General features: G+C 42.1%; 1 protein-coding gene across 1 annotated transcript; it reads right to left on the bottom strand.

The window, feature by feature from the left end:
- Positions 1-1,964: 1,964 nt before the first annotated feature.
- Positions 1,965-15,813, bottom strand: LOC137137874 (uncharacterized). Its single transcript, XM_067524670.1, has 7 exons — positions 15,696-15,813; positions 15,371-15,616; positions 15,252-15,296; positions 14,966-15,121; positions 14,054-14,164; positions 3,263-3,394; positions 1,965-2,470 (listed from the first exon to the last, which is right to left on the bottom strand). Exons 2-7 carry the CDS (start codon positions 15,576-15,578, stop codon positions 2,316-2,318), a joined length of 807 nt encoding a protein of 268 aa, XP_067380771.1. The 5' UTR covers positions 15,579-15,616; positions 15,696-15,813; the 3' UTR covers positions 1,965-2,315.
- Between the last annotated feature and the right edge of the window lie 351 nt (positions 15,814-16,164).

The following is a 16,164-nucleotide window of genomic DNA, read 5'->3' on the forward strand; positions in this document are numbered from 1 at the left end:
AGCATTGTAGTTTACTCTTAAAAGCAGTAGGACAACACACTTCACATACACAAAAAAGATGATTTTCTTCTTCTCTGATACTGTTCTCAGCTTAGTTTGTGACAGAGCTATAGCTCTGAAACCATCGATCTCTCATCTGTCAGAGTTCTGCTTCTTGTTGCTGGTATTATTGGTTTTTAGGTAAATGACTGTCTACATATTAATCCACTGTTGAAACTGCAGGTGAACATTAGCAGGTGTCTCAGATCTGTTTGTTCGTGAATCTGCTGTTTCCTCAGAGCCAGTTCAACATTTAGAAACAACCATCAGTCCAATGAGAGCTGTCTTTCTCTGCTCAAAGATTTTTTTTTTTAATTTAACTGCAGTTTCTGTGGCAGCAGGTCAGTGAATTTAGGACTGAGTCAAAGTTTTCAGTGTTTTCCTGACTAAAATATAGAATCACTGTCCTTATGCTTCAGAAACAACACTGATGTGAATAACTGCTCATTTTCCTGCTTATAACACTAAAGATTGTCATGTGACATGTGATACACACATTCTCCTGCATTCTGTTTGCGTCTTACTTGAGACTTAATTCAAGGACAGTTTAAATGCCATAAATATTATTTATGTAAATTTTCTATGTCGTTTACATATTATTTAAATGTTTGTGTGATTTATTTAATTGTTTTACTATATAACTATAGGTCGTCTCTTTGTTGCACACGGACACCTTTTTAAGACAAGTGCTGGGTAAAGAAGAACATGTGGAGCGGTAATTTAAAGAGCTGAAGTTATGGTGTCTTACGTGATGTGTTGAGTTTCTTAAGTTGTTTTTGTTTTGTTATATTTATTTGAATTCATTCTCTCCTGGATGTGCAGCCAGCGAGGTTTATGTAATAAGTTTGCATCCTACTTTACATTTTATTTATGTATTGATGTTTATTTTATCCACTTCGTGTACAAACGTGATTTGTCTATGTGATGTTTTATATGTTTAATAGTTCGAAGGCAGATAAACCTAAAGCAAGAGCAACAAGCGCTAATTAAGAGGGAATAAATCCATCAGTTGCAAAGAGCTTCGGTGTTGTGTCATTCCTGAAGGGAGTGATAGACAGAGAGAATTTCATGTTCTATAACACAACACTACTGTTGGATCAGCTCAGTCCTGCACAGTCAATCCACAGAGTAACTTCTATCATTTTCCCATAAAAACACTGAAAGAAACAATGAGTTGTCTCTGCCCTGTGTTACTATTTGTCTGCAGCATGGATTAGTTCACCTGCAGTGCTGTGAATACTTATGTACATGTCATTTGTTTCATTTTATATCTATCATCATTTCATCTATATTTTTTTATATAAATTCTATTTGTTTAAATATGGTCATGATGCTGCTCTGGATCATTTTATTTTAAATCTCATTTCATGTTTGATACCATAACCTTTTCTGTCATGTTGTGCTGCATCTCATCACCACTACTTTTATGAAGTTCAGCATAGATTTAACAAATAGAGACTTTACTTACAGAGTAGCAGCTGGATACATCGTTGGTCCATTGTACAACTTGATGAGACGTCTGCACTTAGTAACAGCTGCTTTACCTGCTTCCTTCCTTTTAGTCGGCAAGAAGTTGATGTGATGTCTCCAGCAGACGACAGTAAAGAACCACCCCAGACATACTGACATTACTACTTATATAAACCAATCAGGTAAAACATTATGACCAGCTGTGCAGTCTGATACAGTGGCTCTGCCATGAGTTCTACTTTTACAAGCTGGGACAAAGTGGGACCCAGGTCCACCTGTCTACTCTCCCTACAAGCAGAAGCTATGCTGCTTGCTGCAAAATCAAACTCGTTATCGTGTGAGACATTAGGAGGACAGGTTATCACCACGTTTTACTTTATGTGGAAATGAAAGAAATTGCACAGCAGAAGACATATTTGATACGGTATCAGCTATATGCATATAAATGGCAGGATTATGGTTTGGGCTGTTTCACATTTGACCAGTTTAAGAATAACAATAAATAAAAAGAAAACACATTTCTGTCAACTACAGTAACTGGTAATTAACTATTAATTACAACCCCAATTCCCAAAAAGTTAGCACGATGTATAAAACATGAATAAAAAAAAATTATGCAATGATTTGCAAATAAACAACACATCACATGTTGAAACCGAGACATTTACCATTTCTTGGATAATATTGGCACATTCTGAACTTGATGACAGCAGCACATCTCAAAAAAGTTTGTTTTCCTTCGTGTAACATCCCCTATTCTTTAAAAAAAATGTCTGTAAATGGGAAGTGAAGAGAGTTACTTGAGTTTAGAAGTGAACTGTCCCATTGGTGTCTGATGAAGGATTCTTGCTCTTCAACACTCCTGGATTGATGAGAACTATTCCCGGTGTCAACCAGCAGGTGGCAGCACTGGACAATAACAGTTCTATGTGAGGGGCTTCAGGTGGCTGCATCTGTTTGTCTGCACATACAGGGCGAATATAAAAGCACATTTTTCTGTAATAACAAAAATGTATTTATTTTATGAATTGCAGTTTGTTTTCATTTACTTTGGTTCGTTAGAGAAAATGTGGGGGGTTTGTCTTTTTTTGCATGGAACTACCAACAATTTACTGATATACAGAGTTCAGGGAACAATTAATCAACTTGAGTAATAAAGAATGAATTAGAAATAAACATGTTCAACTCAAACTAGAGCGAATATGCAAATGAGTTAGTTCTCCGTGCTCTGAAACTATTTTAAATAGAAAATGTAGTGAAACATTTAGTGTTTCCATTCACAGTCACTGTTTCTTTAGCTTTTAGTGTTTATTGTAATGGGACCTGTTTTAAATTACTGATCAGTAAGTGTTCGCCTACTAAACCTCACATAGATTATAATGAGACTGATCCTGATTTGACAAACTGCTGCTAAATTAAACAGCAGTTGAGTTCACAGGTATATGTAGTGTTTCTGCATTGCTTGCTACATGGCAAACATTGGCTGTAAGACATCTGAGACATTTTCAGCAGGAGGTTAATATGAATTCTGCTCATTGAGTCTTTTTTTAAAGATCACAAAACCAACAACAGCAAACAAGACGACTGTAAGGTGAATGGTGATAATGAGCTCGGAGCTGCCTCCATATCCAACATAACACTCATATGTTCCAGTATCTTTGATATTGAGGTTTTTCTGAATCACAGAAACGTCTCAGATCTCTCAGCTTCACTCGCTTCTTAAAAGATGGATGCTGGTAGTCTTCATACATACCTTTCTCCCTGAAGAACAAAACAGAACCATCTGTCTTCAGGTCAGGGCTGATCCACTTTAGCAGTTTGATGTCAGCATCTCTGGGACTGTGACTCTGAAGAAGGACGTCACCTCCAGGCTTTGTTTTTATCTCTTCCAGAGAAAATACGAAGTAAAAGTCAGTGAAACATTTTTTAAATACAATGTTTTTATTTTGGTCAGTTAATATTCAAACAGAACTCTGTTTCCCACACAACATTATATGATTCTACTCCGACTACTTTTCATTCGGTGACAGGACACATTGTTCTACTTTTTTTTCTCCCACTTTCTCCAGTCAACTGAAAACTGAAACAACATGTTTATTATTATGACAGACGGGTCTGATGATTCTTTCCAGTTCTGCTATTTGCTGCCGATTTAATTTCCAGTAAGTGAAACTCTCTTGGTTTCCGTGAATATCGTGAAAGGTTGAGTTATCATGTGAGTGATGGCTCATCAGCTTTATTCCTCTGTAGTTGCCACAGCTCTGCACATCTGCCTTGTTCTTAAAAATGGGTACCAGTACACTTCTCCTCCAGTCCTCAGCATCCTCTCACTCTCCAAGATCTTGTTAAACAAACTAGTCAGAAACTCTACTGCCACCTCTCCTAGACACTTCCATACCTCCACAGGTATGTCATCAGGACCAACTGCCTTTCCACTCTTCATCCTCTTCAACGTCCTCCTCACTTCACTCTTACTAATCTTTGCTACTTCCTGCTCCACACCAGTCACCTCTTCTACTCTTCGTTCCCTTTCATTTTCCTCGTTCATCAACTCTTCAAAGTTCTCCTTCCATCTTCCATCACACTCCTGGCACCTGTCAATAGATTTCCATCCTTATCTTTAATCACACTAACCTGCTGCACATCCTTCTCATCTCTGTCTCTTTGTCTGACCAACCTGTACAAATCCACCTCTCCCTCTTTAGTGTCAACCTAACATACAAGTCCACATATGCTGTTTGTTTGGCCTTTGCCACCTCTACCTTCACCTTACGCTGTATCTCCCTGTACTCCTGTCTACTCTCTTCAGTCCTCTCAGTGTCCCACTTCTTCTTAGCTAACCTCTTTCCCTGTATACACTCCTGAACTTTCCTCTTTCCAGATGACACACCGAGTACCCTCCTACCTGTCTCCCTGATCAAATTAGCTGTAGTGGTCCAGTCATCTGGAAGCACCTCCAAACCACCCAGAGTCTTTCTCAGCTCCTCCCTGAAAACTACAGGACTTTCTTCCTTTTTCAACTTCCACCACTTCGTCCTCTGCTCTGCCTTTGTCCTCTTCATCTTCCTCACCACCAGCATCGTTTTACATACCACCATCCTATGTTGTCTGGCTACACTCTCCCCTACCAATACTTTACAGTCTTCATTACAGCCATTTCCATCCTTCCCTGCACCGGTCGTGGTCGTTGTTAACCCGAAGGAAGTTTGTTTCCAAAATTTGGAAACTAGAACTTCTTCGAACTGTCCGTTGAGTCACATTTACAGTGTAAAGAGGAGGTGGTTTAATAAAAATGTTGCTGTTTGAATCACCCTGGATGAATCTGTCATTAATTTCATGCACATGCACAGGAGATTAGTCTTTACAGTGTTTGCAATAATTAAAAAATAAAATACTGTTTCAGACTGTTGCAGAATAATTCAACAAAACAATAGGACTCAGCGTAACGGAACGAGCACAGCTGGACACATGTGGATCTCACTGGACTGAGTAAAAGCAGGTTTTGATGTGTTCAGACTGTTTTCTCTGTCTGTTCCTTACTGATGCCTCACACCGTCTGATAGACTGAATCAAACTAGCTCAACATGTGGACAACCTGAATGAGGCAATATACTAAACATGTATCCTGTACTTTAGTGAGTTAGTATTTTACTGACTGACTGTTAAGTGTTTTAATTTTAATTTTTTGATTTGTTTGATAAAATCTGCAGTAGCTGTGTTAGGACATTGCTGACAGAATAATGAAGAGAGATTTGATAGAGCGACGAACACATTTTATGATTAAAAGGGAAGTGGTGATTTGCCCTGAACTGACCTATTATTTACAGAGTAGCTCTTTTCTTGTAAGTTCAGGATGTGCACAGTGGATCATTGTTCCGCATATTGTTTAATTTTTATGCCGAATGCCCATCCTTACACAACCCTCCCCCATTTTTACTGGGCTTGTGACAGGAGCTTGGGTTCAGTGTCTTGCCCAGGGTCGGGGAGAGTGCAGCGCGAACCTCTGACCCTATGGTTGGTAGGCAGTCACTTTACCAACAAAGACTGTCTGTACTTCATATGTTACTCAACAATCATGTTGCTTTTGGTCACTTCAGTGAAGTTAAGTGTCTATAAGAAAAGTAGTGAATGGTACAAAATACCGTTAGTGCCATGTTCCACTGTAGTGATTGTAGCACACTTGACAAAACACGCAGACAGGATCTTGTGGTTTCTCTCTCTTTACTGAAAAATTACAGACAAACAGTACACTGTTGTTAACATCGTTCTGTTTCGTGTCTCGTCTCAGCGCTATATGACAGTGTGTCGGCGCTGCCTGTACACTCCCGACAGAAACGCTTGCTAAAGGGTATCTCCCTCTTGTGGCGAACATCGGTAACAACACTTATAAAAGCTCACTATGTTGTCTGTGTGCAGAAGACTGAAGTGCAGATGTCTCAAAATAAGGTAAACTAGCAAATCAAATGTGCCAAAAGAACAGTGTAGAATATGAACTAAGATACAATGGGGTTAAATAACAATATGTGTTGGGGCACTGACCTGTTTTAATTCACTGCCCTCACACTCTCCCCTCCAAAAATAATGGCATCCTGACATTATGCAATCACCAGTTCATGTAATTAAATGATCAGTACACTTGTTATGCATAGCATCTAGACAGGGTATTCCCAGTAGGAGTCAGAGTAGATGTTAATGTGCACAATAAGACTCCACTGCCCCTTCCGCCATGTACACGGGTATCTGCATTACTTCTGAGAGTAAGGACTTTTAACCTAGTAATAACCTTCCTACAAAAGAATGTCGTACACAAGTTACGATAGGTGACTGCACTGACATTTTCAACGACAACATTTATATACTCTTATTATTTAATCTTCTCAAAACTTTCTTACATTCTTGTTTAGCTGTTATTGGAGTAATTCTTCTTATGAGCTGTGAAAAATGTCAACATTTCTCTTTCCAATGTTCCAATTGTCTTATTTTCTGACTATTACTTATTACTGAGACATGCTAGGCTCACCTAATCTATGATAAGTCAGAATAACTTTTGCTTTTCTCCTTCTCAAAGGATGTCTTTTCTGTCTGACCGGTGATAGGTCAGTGTCTTCTTGGCTACTGGGTGCACATTCAGAGGACTCATTTTCACACTGTTCAGCGTCTCAATGTTCTCATCCGCTGTTCTGTTTTCCTCCTCCTCTGGTGGTTGTTCCCTACTGTCCTTGGGAGTCAAATCCTCTGTTGCTACTACTGTGGTGTGTGGATAGAACTCAGGTGCTTCTGCTCTCAAATAACCTTTGACCCCTTTGTCACTTCTTGTTCGAGTTCTGACGATGGCCCTCCAGTCATCCTCCTCATCAGAGCTCTTTTTCTGTTCCCTATGTCTCTGTTTGTTGACTTTCACTCTCTCTTTTCTCGTATCACCAGGTGACTTCACTTCTTCAACTGGGAGAAAGTCACATAGTAGCAGAAGGTTCCGGTGAATGACCCTAGTGCGTCCCTTCCCATTTTCAGGCTTAAGTTCATACACTGGGCTATCCTGGTGTTTCCTCTGTATTACGACATACACTTGATCTTCCCAGAATGACCTGAGTTTGACCTGAGAATGACCTGAAATTTCTGATCAACACTCTGCACTCAGGATACAACTCTGCACCATAGGCCTTTTTGTCATAGAGGACTTTTCTTCTTACTCCCTCTTTGCAGGCGGTGTTCGATGCTAGCAGGTAGGCTTCTGTCCTTCTTGCCCTCCATTTCTCTGCATAGTCTGTATGAGATAAGCTTTGATCTTTTGCAGCAATCCCAAACATGAGATCAATAGGGAGCCGGGGGTTACTGCCAAACAAGAGGAAATAAGGTGCATACTGTACCCTGTGGCCTCGCTGCGTGTGCAATTGTAAGTGTGGATCAATTTTGTCAGCGATCCCTTCCAATCTGTTTTAGTAGTCTCCGATAGGTTTCTGAGCATTGCCAGCAGTGTCCTGTTGAATCTCTCCACCTGGCCATTCCCTTGTGGGTGATATGGTGTGGTCCGGGACCCTTTAACTCCACTATACTTTTGTAGCTTCTCGAACAGTCTGTTTTCAAACTCCTTTCCCTGGTCATGATGGAGTCTTGTGGGAAAACCCAATCTCATTGCAAAATCTCCAAATATCTTCTCAGCAGCTGTTTTGGCAGCTTTATTTCGGCAGGGTTAAGCTTGAGCGAACCGTGTGAAGTGGTCCATTACAACAAGAATATATTCATATCCTCCCTTACATTTCTCCAGGTGTAAGAAATCAATGGACACCAGCACGAATGGATATGTAGAAATGATGTTAGAGAGAGGAGCTCTATTTGGTTTTGTGGGGCGCTTTTTTTTTCAGACAGCTGCACACCTGCGTGACGTGATGCTCAACATCTTTCTGCATATGAGGCCAATAGAAGCGGTCCCTGATAAGGGTCAACACCCTCTCTACTCCAAGGTGACCCATCTCCTCATGGAGTTCTTTGTACACAAGCTGGTGGTATTTCTTTGGCAGGAGTATCTGCGTTCGACTGGCAGTTTTCCGATATAGCAGCCCTTTACTGTCCATGTGTAGTCTTGGTTTTTGCTTCACCAGTGCAGCTATTTTTTTTATTATTGTGGAGTTGTTTTCTACTCTTTGGCCACTGTTCTGACAGGACATATTTGAGCACCTCACCAATCACGGGGTCCTCTCTTTGAGCTTCCCTTAAGGTGATTTTAGGGATTTCTGCTACTGATGTTGTCATGTCATTATTTTCAGTTACTACTGTTGAGATGATTGCAGGGCACAGCCAGGGCTCAGTTGTTTGGGACTGAACAGCCACCACTTGCGTCACGCTGTTCATTACCTCAGCCATTATTACCTATGTACATGTTTCCATGTACTGCTCCATATCAAATGGCATATGTGAGAGACCATCAGCGTCATTGTTTGCTCTGCCGGGACGGTACTTGATGGAGAACTGGAAGTCGGCGAGTTCTGCTACCCACCTATAGGTGGTTGCGTTCAGCTTGGCAGCAGTAAGCACATATGTGAGAGGGTTATTGTCGGTGTAAACTGTGAATGCTGGAGCATAGTACAGATAGTCCCTGAACCTCTCACATATTGCCTACTTCAGAGCCAGGAACTCCAATTTGTTCCGAGTGAAGGTGATAGTTTTTCTCTGGGGCTGTTAGAGTCCGGGACCCGTATGCAACCACAGCCAACTTTCCTTGCTGCTTCTGATAAAGCACGGCTCCAAGCCCCTCCTGCGAGGCACCGCAATGTAGGGTAAATGGTTGCTCGAAGTCAGGATATCCTAATACGGGCGGCTGAGAAAGAAGGTCAATGAGCTGGCACAATACCTGCTGATGTTCCTTTAACCATGTAACTGGATGACATGATGACAACTGGCCTCCACTGTTTCTCTTGTTTTTGTCCTGTTTTACCCGTTTGTACTTTCCTTTCACCATTTTGTCTGAAGAGAGGAGATTGTACAGAGGCTTGGCTATGCGAGAGAAGTTTGGGATATAGCTGGGATAATATGAAACGAATCCCAACAACTTTCTTAACTCTCCTACAGTGGTGACTTTTCTTTGCTTCAATGCCTGCACAGGGGCGATGTCTGCAGGATCCATAGTGTAGCCATCCTTTGTGACCAGCCTCCCTAGAAATCTCACCTGATTTTTGAAGATCTCGCATTTTTTTGGTGTTAGCTTGACCCCATGGTTCTTATAACTGTGTAATACACTTCTCAGGTCACTGAGATGGTCATCAAATGTCTTAGAATGGACCAGATTATCATCCAAATATGGTAGACAGATCTCATCTCGCAGTCCCCCTAGACACTCTTCCATCGACCTCTGGAACTCTGCGGGTGCGGATGACAATCCAAAAGGGATCCTCACCCATTCGTACAAGCCCCAGGGTGTGATGAATGCAGTGAGAGGGCGGCTTGACTCTTCCAGGAAGCCTTGGTGGTAAGCCTTCCCTTGGTCGAGGACAGAAAACCAAGAGCTTCCCTTCAGACTGTTGAGCAGATCTTGTATTCGGGGTATTGGGTGGCGATCTGGAATGGATTTCCTATTTAGCTCCCTATAGTCACAGCACAGACGTAAGCTTCCATCCCTTTTCCTCACACATACAATGGGACTGGAGTAAGACGATTTTGATTTCTTGATCCAGCCTCTGTTCAACAGATCTTCCAGATATTGTTTTACCTCCTTATGAAGTGGCTTGGGGATGGATACATATGTCTTCTTCACCGGTGTGGGGTCACTCAGGCGTATTTTGAGCTGCAGTGATGGAATGGTCCCCACGTCATATTCATCCCGAGAAAAAGCTCCACACTCCTCCCTCAAGACCTGTTTGAGCCGCTGTTATTGTGCTAAAGAGAGATGACTGAGGGGGACTGGGGGGTCCCAGCTATTTTTATCACCATTCACTGTCATGTCTCCTTGCACTGTCTCCTTAGCCTCCATTTCCTGTTTTTCTTGAGGCTTTTGGTTCACTGTTTGTGTTTCATTCTTTCCCACCGGTTCTGCAGGTGCAGGGTAGATGGATTTAACTACCTCAGTCAGCTGTTGCTGCTGTTCTCAACCCCTCTTATAATCACAACCGTTTTTAAAACATGTCACATTAGTGCTTAAGGAGGAATATCACAAAACCAAACAATAAAATGTAGATGTGTTATTCGTCACTGGGATAGTAAAGCGGGACCAGGTGCCTCTCTGTAACCGCACCACACTCTCTTCAATGTGCACCCCCTCCGGGAGCTGTGGGTGTGAGCGGGGTTCAAAAAGGACATCTTGTTGCTCTGGGAGGGGGCCTACTCGTACACTGCATTTAAGTCCTTTTGTCTGACCTGGAGGAATAGTCATAATCTCTTTACCTCCTTTGACCATGCCTTCTCCTAGCTTGTCGTCTCCACTCCTCATTAATTTCAGAAAGACTTCGGTCCTTTTGCAGTCAAAAGAGAATGCTGCACTGTCAGCCTCGGTAACCCCAGGGGGTGGGTCTATGCCCTTCTCTAACAGATGTTCAATTACATTGTATCGAATAATTGGTTCGTCAGCCACACCATCTTCATTAGCTACCAGCATTGGGTCTAAGAGCTCCAATTGTGTGGTGTGGTCTGATGGCAGTTTAAATTTAACTTCCACCCACCCGGAGAAGGGGATTGGTGTCTGGTTCACTGCTCTTCCATCTAGTGTTTCTGATCCAAGGATCTCTGCAATACTCTTCACCATGGTATTTGGGATGTGCCGTTGTCTCCAGTTCTCATTTATCAGGCAGACTTGTGACCCAGTGTCCCACAATGCTCCTGTCTCAACCCCGTTCAACAGGCAGGTGATCATCAGTTTCTTCCCAATCAGGCTGAGCAACCGTGCTCTGCGTCTTGGAGAGAGAAGACTTACACTGATCATGTCATTTCTCTGTGATCCAATGTCTTGTGCTCTAACATCCCTTTTGTTCTCTAAAGCTTGGATACTCTCATCAATCAGCTTGTAAACATCTCCAGATGGCTTACTTTTCTTGTCTGCTGATGGTGTTGGTGTTGCAGTGCTTGCTGACAATTCTACCTGTCCTGGTTTTTTTTCCGTGCTCCTCCTCATCCTACACCCACGAGATAAGTGACCGCTTTGCCCACATTTGAAGCAATGGTCACACTGTTCTCCTTTTTTGTTGTCCTGACATTTTCTGCAGCTACGTTCGCTGCTTACTCGTTGCTGTACTGGAGGCTTAGGAGACCCATGGATAACTTTTTTTATTTCTTCCATCTCTTCTTTCAGTTGTTTGATTGTATCCAGCAGTTCAGCTTCCATTTGAGTGGTTGCTGGTGGTGATTTTTTCATTTTAATTTTGGTGGGCATGGAGGAGAACTGTTCTTCACCACCAACTGCTCTCACTGTTGTCTCAGGGACTAGTGATCTTTCTGCTTTTATTTCTCTCACCTTGAGTTCTTTACTGTTCTTTCTGAATTTCTGCTGCCGTTCCCACTCTAGGCTGGCTGCTTCATTTGTTTTTGCAATCAACACGTCATCAGTGACGGCTGGGTCATCCAGATAGTTTTTTAGTTGATATTTCACACTGCCACTAATTAGCCCCGTCCGCACCGCTCTCAGAAACTTCCTCTGAACCAGCTACGGGCTGTACTGCTCATCTGTACCAGGCTCTCTGGAAGAAGCTAACAGTCTCTCTTTCAGCTCTATTGCCCTAAAGAGGAAGTTTTGTGGGGACTCGTGATTCTCCTTGGTGATGTTTATCAGCCGATGGTACAGATCAACAGAGCTATCCTCCTTGTAATGTCCCTTTAAAATGGTGCGCAGCTGGGAAAGAGTGAGGTCTGTTTTAATCTCCAGCATATCGCGGAGGTTCAACCCTGGCATTACAGCTCGGACCACTGCCTCAATAATTTCCGCCTCACTATGGTTTTTCTTTAGTCCCATGTCAATCTGGTGGATGAGGTTAGAATAAGACAGCTTGTCCCTCTGCCCTCTTTCTCGAATCTGTCCATTAATTTTGAACTCCCTCCGAAGAGTTACTTCAGGTGACTGTGTAACTGTGGACAAGGCTGGTTGGTGAGGGGAAGCATGACTTTGTTGCTCTGTTATTCAGTTATTCTGTTAGTTAGCTTCAACATTTCCTCCTCAAGTTTCTTGGTAGAGGTCTGAAAACTCAGTTGCAGTTCTGCATATTGTTCTTGTAAGCTGGCCAACATAGCAGCATCTTTGCTTGCCCTATCCCCTGTCCCCTGTGCTTGGTCACCTCTTTCTTTCACCTCTTTAGCATTTGTTAATAAGTGGACCAAAAACTCATGAGCCACTTCCTCTTCCTCATTTTCAACAGCTATTTCTGCTGCTTCGGTTATTAACCTGACCAGCGTGTGCTTTTTGGACTGTTTGTCAGTGGAGATTTTTGCTTGCAAACACACCTCTTGTAGCTGCTCCAACCTAAGAGATACCAGGGTCTCACTCAACTGGTCTTGCAGGTGCTCCAGCGCCATTTCGTTTGTGTTGCCTCTGCAACCTCACACTGTCTTCTCAGTAGCACAGCTGATCCCCGTACGGGCCACCAAATTTTGTAGCACACTTGACAAAACACGCAGACAGGATCTTGTGGTTTCTCTCTCTTTACTGCAAAATTACAGACAAACAGTTCACTGTTGTTAACATCGTTCTGTCTCGTGTCTCATCTCAGCGCTATATGACAGTGGGACGGCGCTGCCTCTAAAACTCCCAACCTGAGCATATTTAACACATACTCGTAACAACTATAATAAATGTTTGGCACCAATAATGAAACAGCACTACTGCAGCATCAGTCCTTACACCTGACATCTTTAGTTACATGCAATTTAGATGTTTCTCAATCAAATTTACGTACAGGGTCCTAATCCTAATGGCCGAGTTAGCTTAACTGCTACCTTGTCATTGCTAACATCTAGCTCTTGCCAACACACACTGAATGGGAGCAAACGGCCAACTTTCCCACTTTTAACCCTCTGCTTTATATGAAATTTTAATCCTCTATTCAATATCTCGTCAGCTTACCTGTAAAATTACAGACAAACAGTTCACTCTTGTTAACATCGTTCTTTCTCGTCTCAGCGCTACATGACAGTGTGTCGGCGCTGCCTCCCGACAGAAACGCTGGCTAAAGGGCGTCTCCCTCTTGTGCCGAACATCGGTAACAACACTTATAAAAGCTCAATGTTGTCTGTGTGCAGAAGACTGAAGTGCAGATGTCTCAAAATAAGGTAAACTAGCAAATCAAATGTGCCAAAAGAACAGTGTAGAATATGAACTAAGATACAATGGGGTTAAATAACAATATGTGTTGGGGCTCTAACCTGTTTTAATTCACTGCGCTCACATGATGATTATAATAATAGTATTAAAACAACGGGAACATATTATAAAAATAAGAAATGCACAACACCAGTGACATAATAGTCGTCATGGTAGCAGCACATCTGAATCCCAAAGTTCACATTTAGTAGCAGCATGGAGTCACAGCACAAACATTGGACCAATGGAGAAACAGTTTTATTACTGTGCAAATTTCTCCAATTTGCAGATTAGCTTGAGTGACATCCAGGAGAAAGATTCTTCCTACAGTCAAAGAACAGGAGCTACATTCTACTTTACATCAGTTTGGACGGGGAGAGACAGTGTCTGAAAGCTGCAATGTTCAAGACATTGTCACATGATAAAGAGACACTGTTGATCTGGAGCAATGTAATGGGGAAGTGCAGAGTGAGCTACAGCTAATTTTAACAGCTATGAAAACAGTTTCTGGACAAGACACTGAACCACTAACAGCCCATTCCCATCTCCAGCTGTGCAGTGCTGGTCCAAGCCCGGTACAAATTAGGGAAGATTGCGTCAGGAAAGTCATCAGGTGTAAAAACTGTGCTAAATAAACATGTGGACAATGATCATGGGATAAACCGAAAGGACAAAAAATAACTAAATAAAAAATGAAAGCAGCTTCACATTAATACAACAGGACATGAATATTGCAATACAAGAACATATAACGCATCAAAAAAACTTTACCTTTGCTTTGTCTTCTGGACTTTTGTTGGTGATGTTTATGACGCCGTATTTTGACGTCACTGTATGTGATGTCATCTGTGATGGTCTCTGCTCCGACTGTCATTTCATCAGCTGCAATGAAGCAAAGTATAATTTACTAAAAATGTTATCAGACACTTAATTTATGAAAGTCAAATGGCATTTTGACCCTTTGTGGATGTTTAGAAGCCCCCTGGCTGCTGTGTTGGAGGTCTCTCTAGAAAATGAGAGGGTCTCTGAGACAGAGGGTCTGACTACACTTGAACGCACTAAAAAGCAGCTTTTGCCTTCTAAGCCTTCTACAAATCTATGAATAATAATATTTTTACTAAGACTAACCATGTAGTTCTGGGCCTAAACCTCACAAAGTTGACTTTATCCCTCAACGTAATAATAATCTAGAGTTCATGATGACACGGAGGGTCCAGTGTAGCAGCCACCAGAGAAACAAACAGTGTCAAACAGTGTCTCTATAGAAGAGCTATAGAGACACTGTTTGATCCTATTGAAAAGAACTCTGGCAGCTATAATGGGTTTGCTATTTCAGCAGATTCCTGCTGCCTTAGAAGAGCTATTTCAAGACTACTATGCTGCTATGGGTTGAATGAGACGCTGGGGACAAACGACCATTATGAGCATTTAGGTTCTGACTTGATGGATGTTAAGATGCCGTTGGAGGGAAAAGGACATCTGTTTGAGGGGGAGACTGACAAGACGATCAGTGTAACATCAATAGAAGAAGTAGCCATTGTACCAGACCACTGTGGTACCTGTCTCCACAAGAGCAGGAAAAGATGGAATCAATAGTCTATTGGAGCTTTTGATTTAATTAAGAGAAATAAAATTTCCACTCTAAAACAAACTAAATGTAAAATCAGGATTTTTGTGTATCACCTTTCTGTTTTCTCTGAACATGTTGTCTCACCAGTAGAACCGGTAATGTCAGTAGAATCAGACCACAAACAGGTGCTACAAAATACGACACATAGAGAAGGTTCAATTTGGTTGATGAAGTGTAAGTAACGTTGGATGCTGTGGTGGAGGAGTTTTCTAAAATGGACCAAAAGAAAAAAAAATCTAATTGGCAAATATTTCACGCTCACTTATGACCAGATAATGCAGAAACTTGCTGAGCTCAATCCAGAAAACTCCAGAGTCAGTTGATTTTTCTCTTGCCCACCTGTGACGTAGATCGAGCTGGGTGGAGATGTGGTTGTAGGTTTTTCTGCGGAAAGAATCAAACTGTTTAGGTGAACATCTGGATAAAATAAGTGTTGAGATCAAAGTGAAGCTCCTGACCTGTGACGTAGATCCAGCTGGGTGGAGACTCTCCATGACTGCTGATGTGACACTTGTAGAGGCCTTCATCAGACTTGGTAACATGGTGGATGGTCATGTGACCTGTAGGCTCAGTCCTGATGAGGGAGCCATCTTTATAGAAATCAGCTGGGAGCTTGGAGGGAGGCCTCTTTGTTTGACACTGCAGAGAGACATCATGTCCCTCCATCACAGGGAGGACAGGACTCTGCAGGATCACTGCTCCACCTCAAGACAGAGACAAACTACAACATTTCATCCATTTCCACACAGCTTCATCAACACTAACTCCACAGTCTGATCTTACCAGTGACAGTGATGGTGATGCTGTAACTGGTTGATCCCTCTCTGGACTCACACCAGTAAACTCCACTGTCCCATGGGACGATGAACCAGATGATACAGAAAGAACCAGCTTGTCTCCCTCAGTCAGCTTCACGCTGAGTCCTCTGTCCTTTGGTCGTGTTCCTCCTCACTGTCCATCCAGCAGAGCTTTCATCCTCCTTACAGTTCAGAGACACAGACACTCTTTTAAAAAACTCAAACCTGCTTGGAGTCACAGTCAGACGAGCTGTGGGAAATATATTCAACTAATTCAATTCAATTCAACTTTATTTATATAGCGCCAATTCACAACAAAGTCATCTCAGGGCACTTTACAGAATAAAGTCAAGATTATAAAGATATATAAAGAGAACCCAAAAATTCCCCCTGGAGCAAGCCATAGGCAACAGTGGAGAGGAAAAACTCCCTTTAACGGAAGAAACCTCCAGCAG

This window comes from Channa argus, chromosome 12 (genome assembly GCF_033026475.1).
Source record: "Channa argus isolate prfri chromosome 12, Channa argus male v1.0, whole genome shotgun sequence".
Taxonomy (NCBI): domain Eukaryota; kingdom Metazoa; phylum Chordata; class Actinopteri; order Anabantiformes; family Channidae; genus Channa; species Channa argus.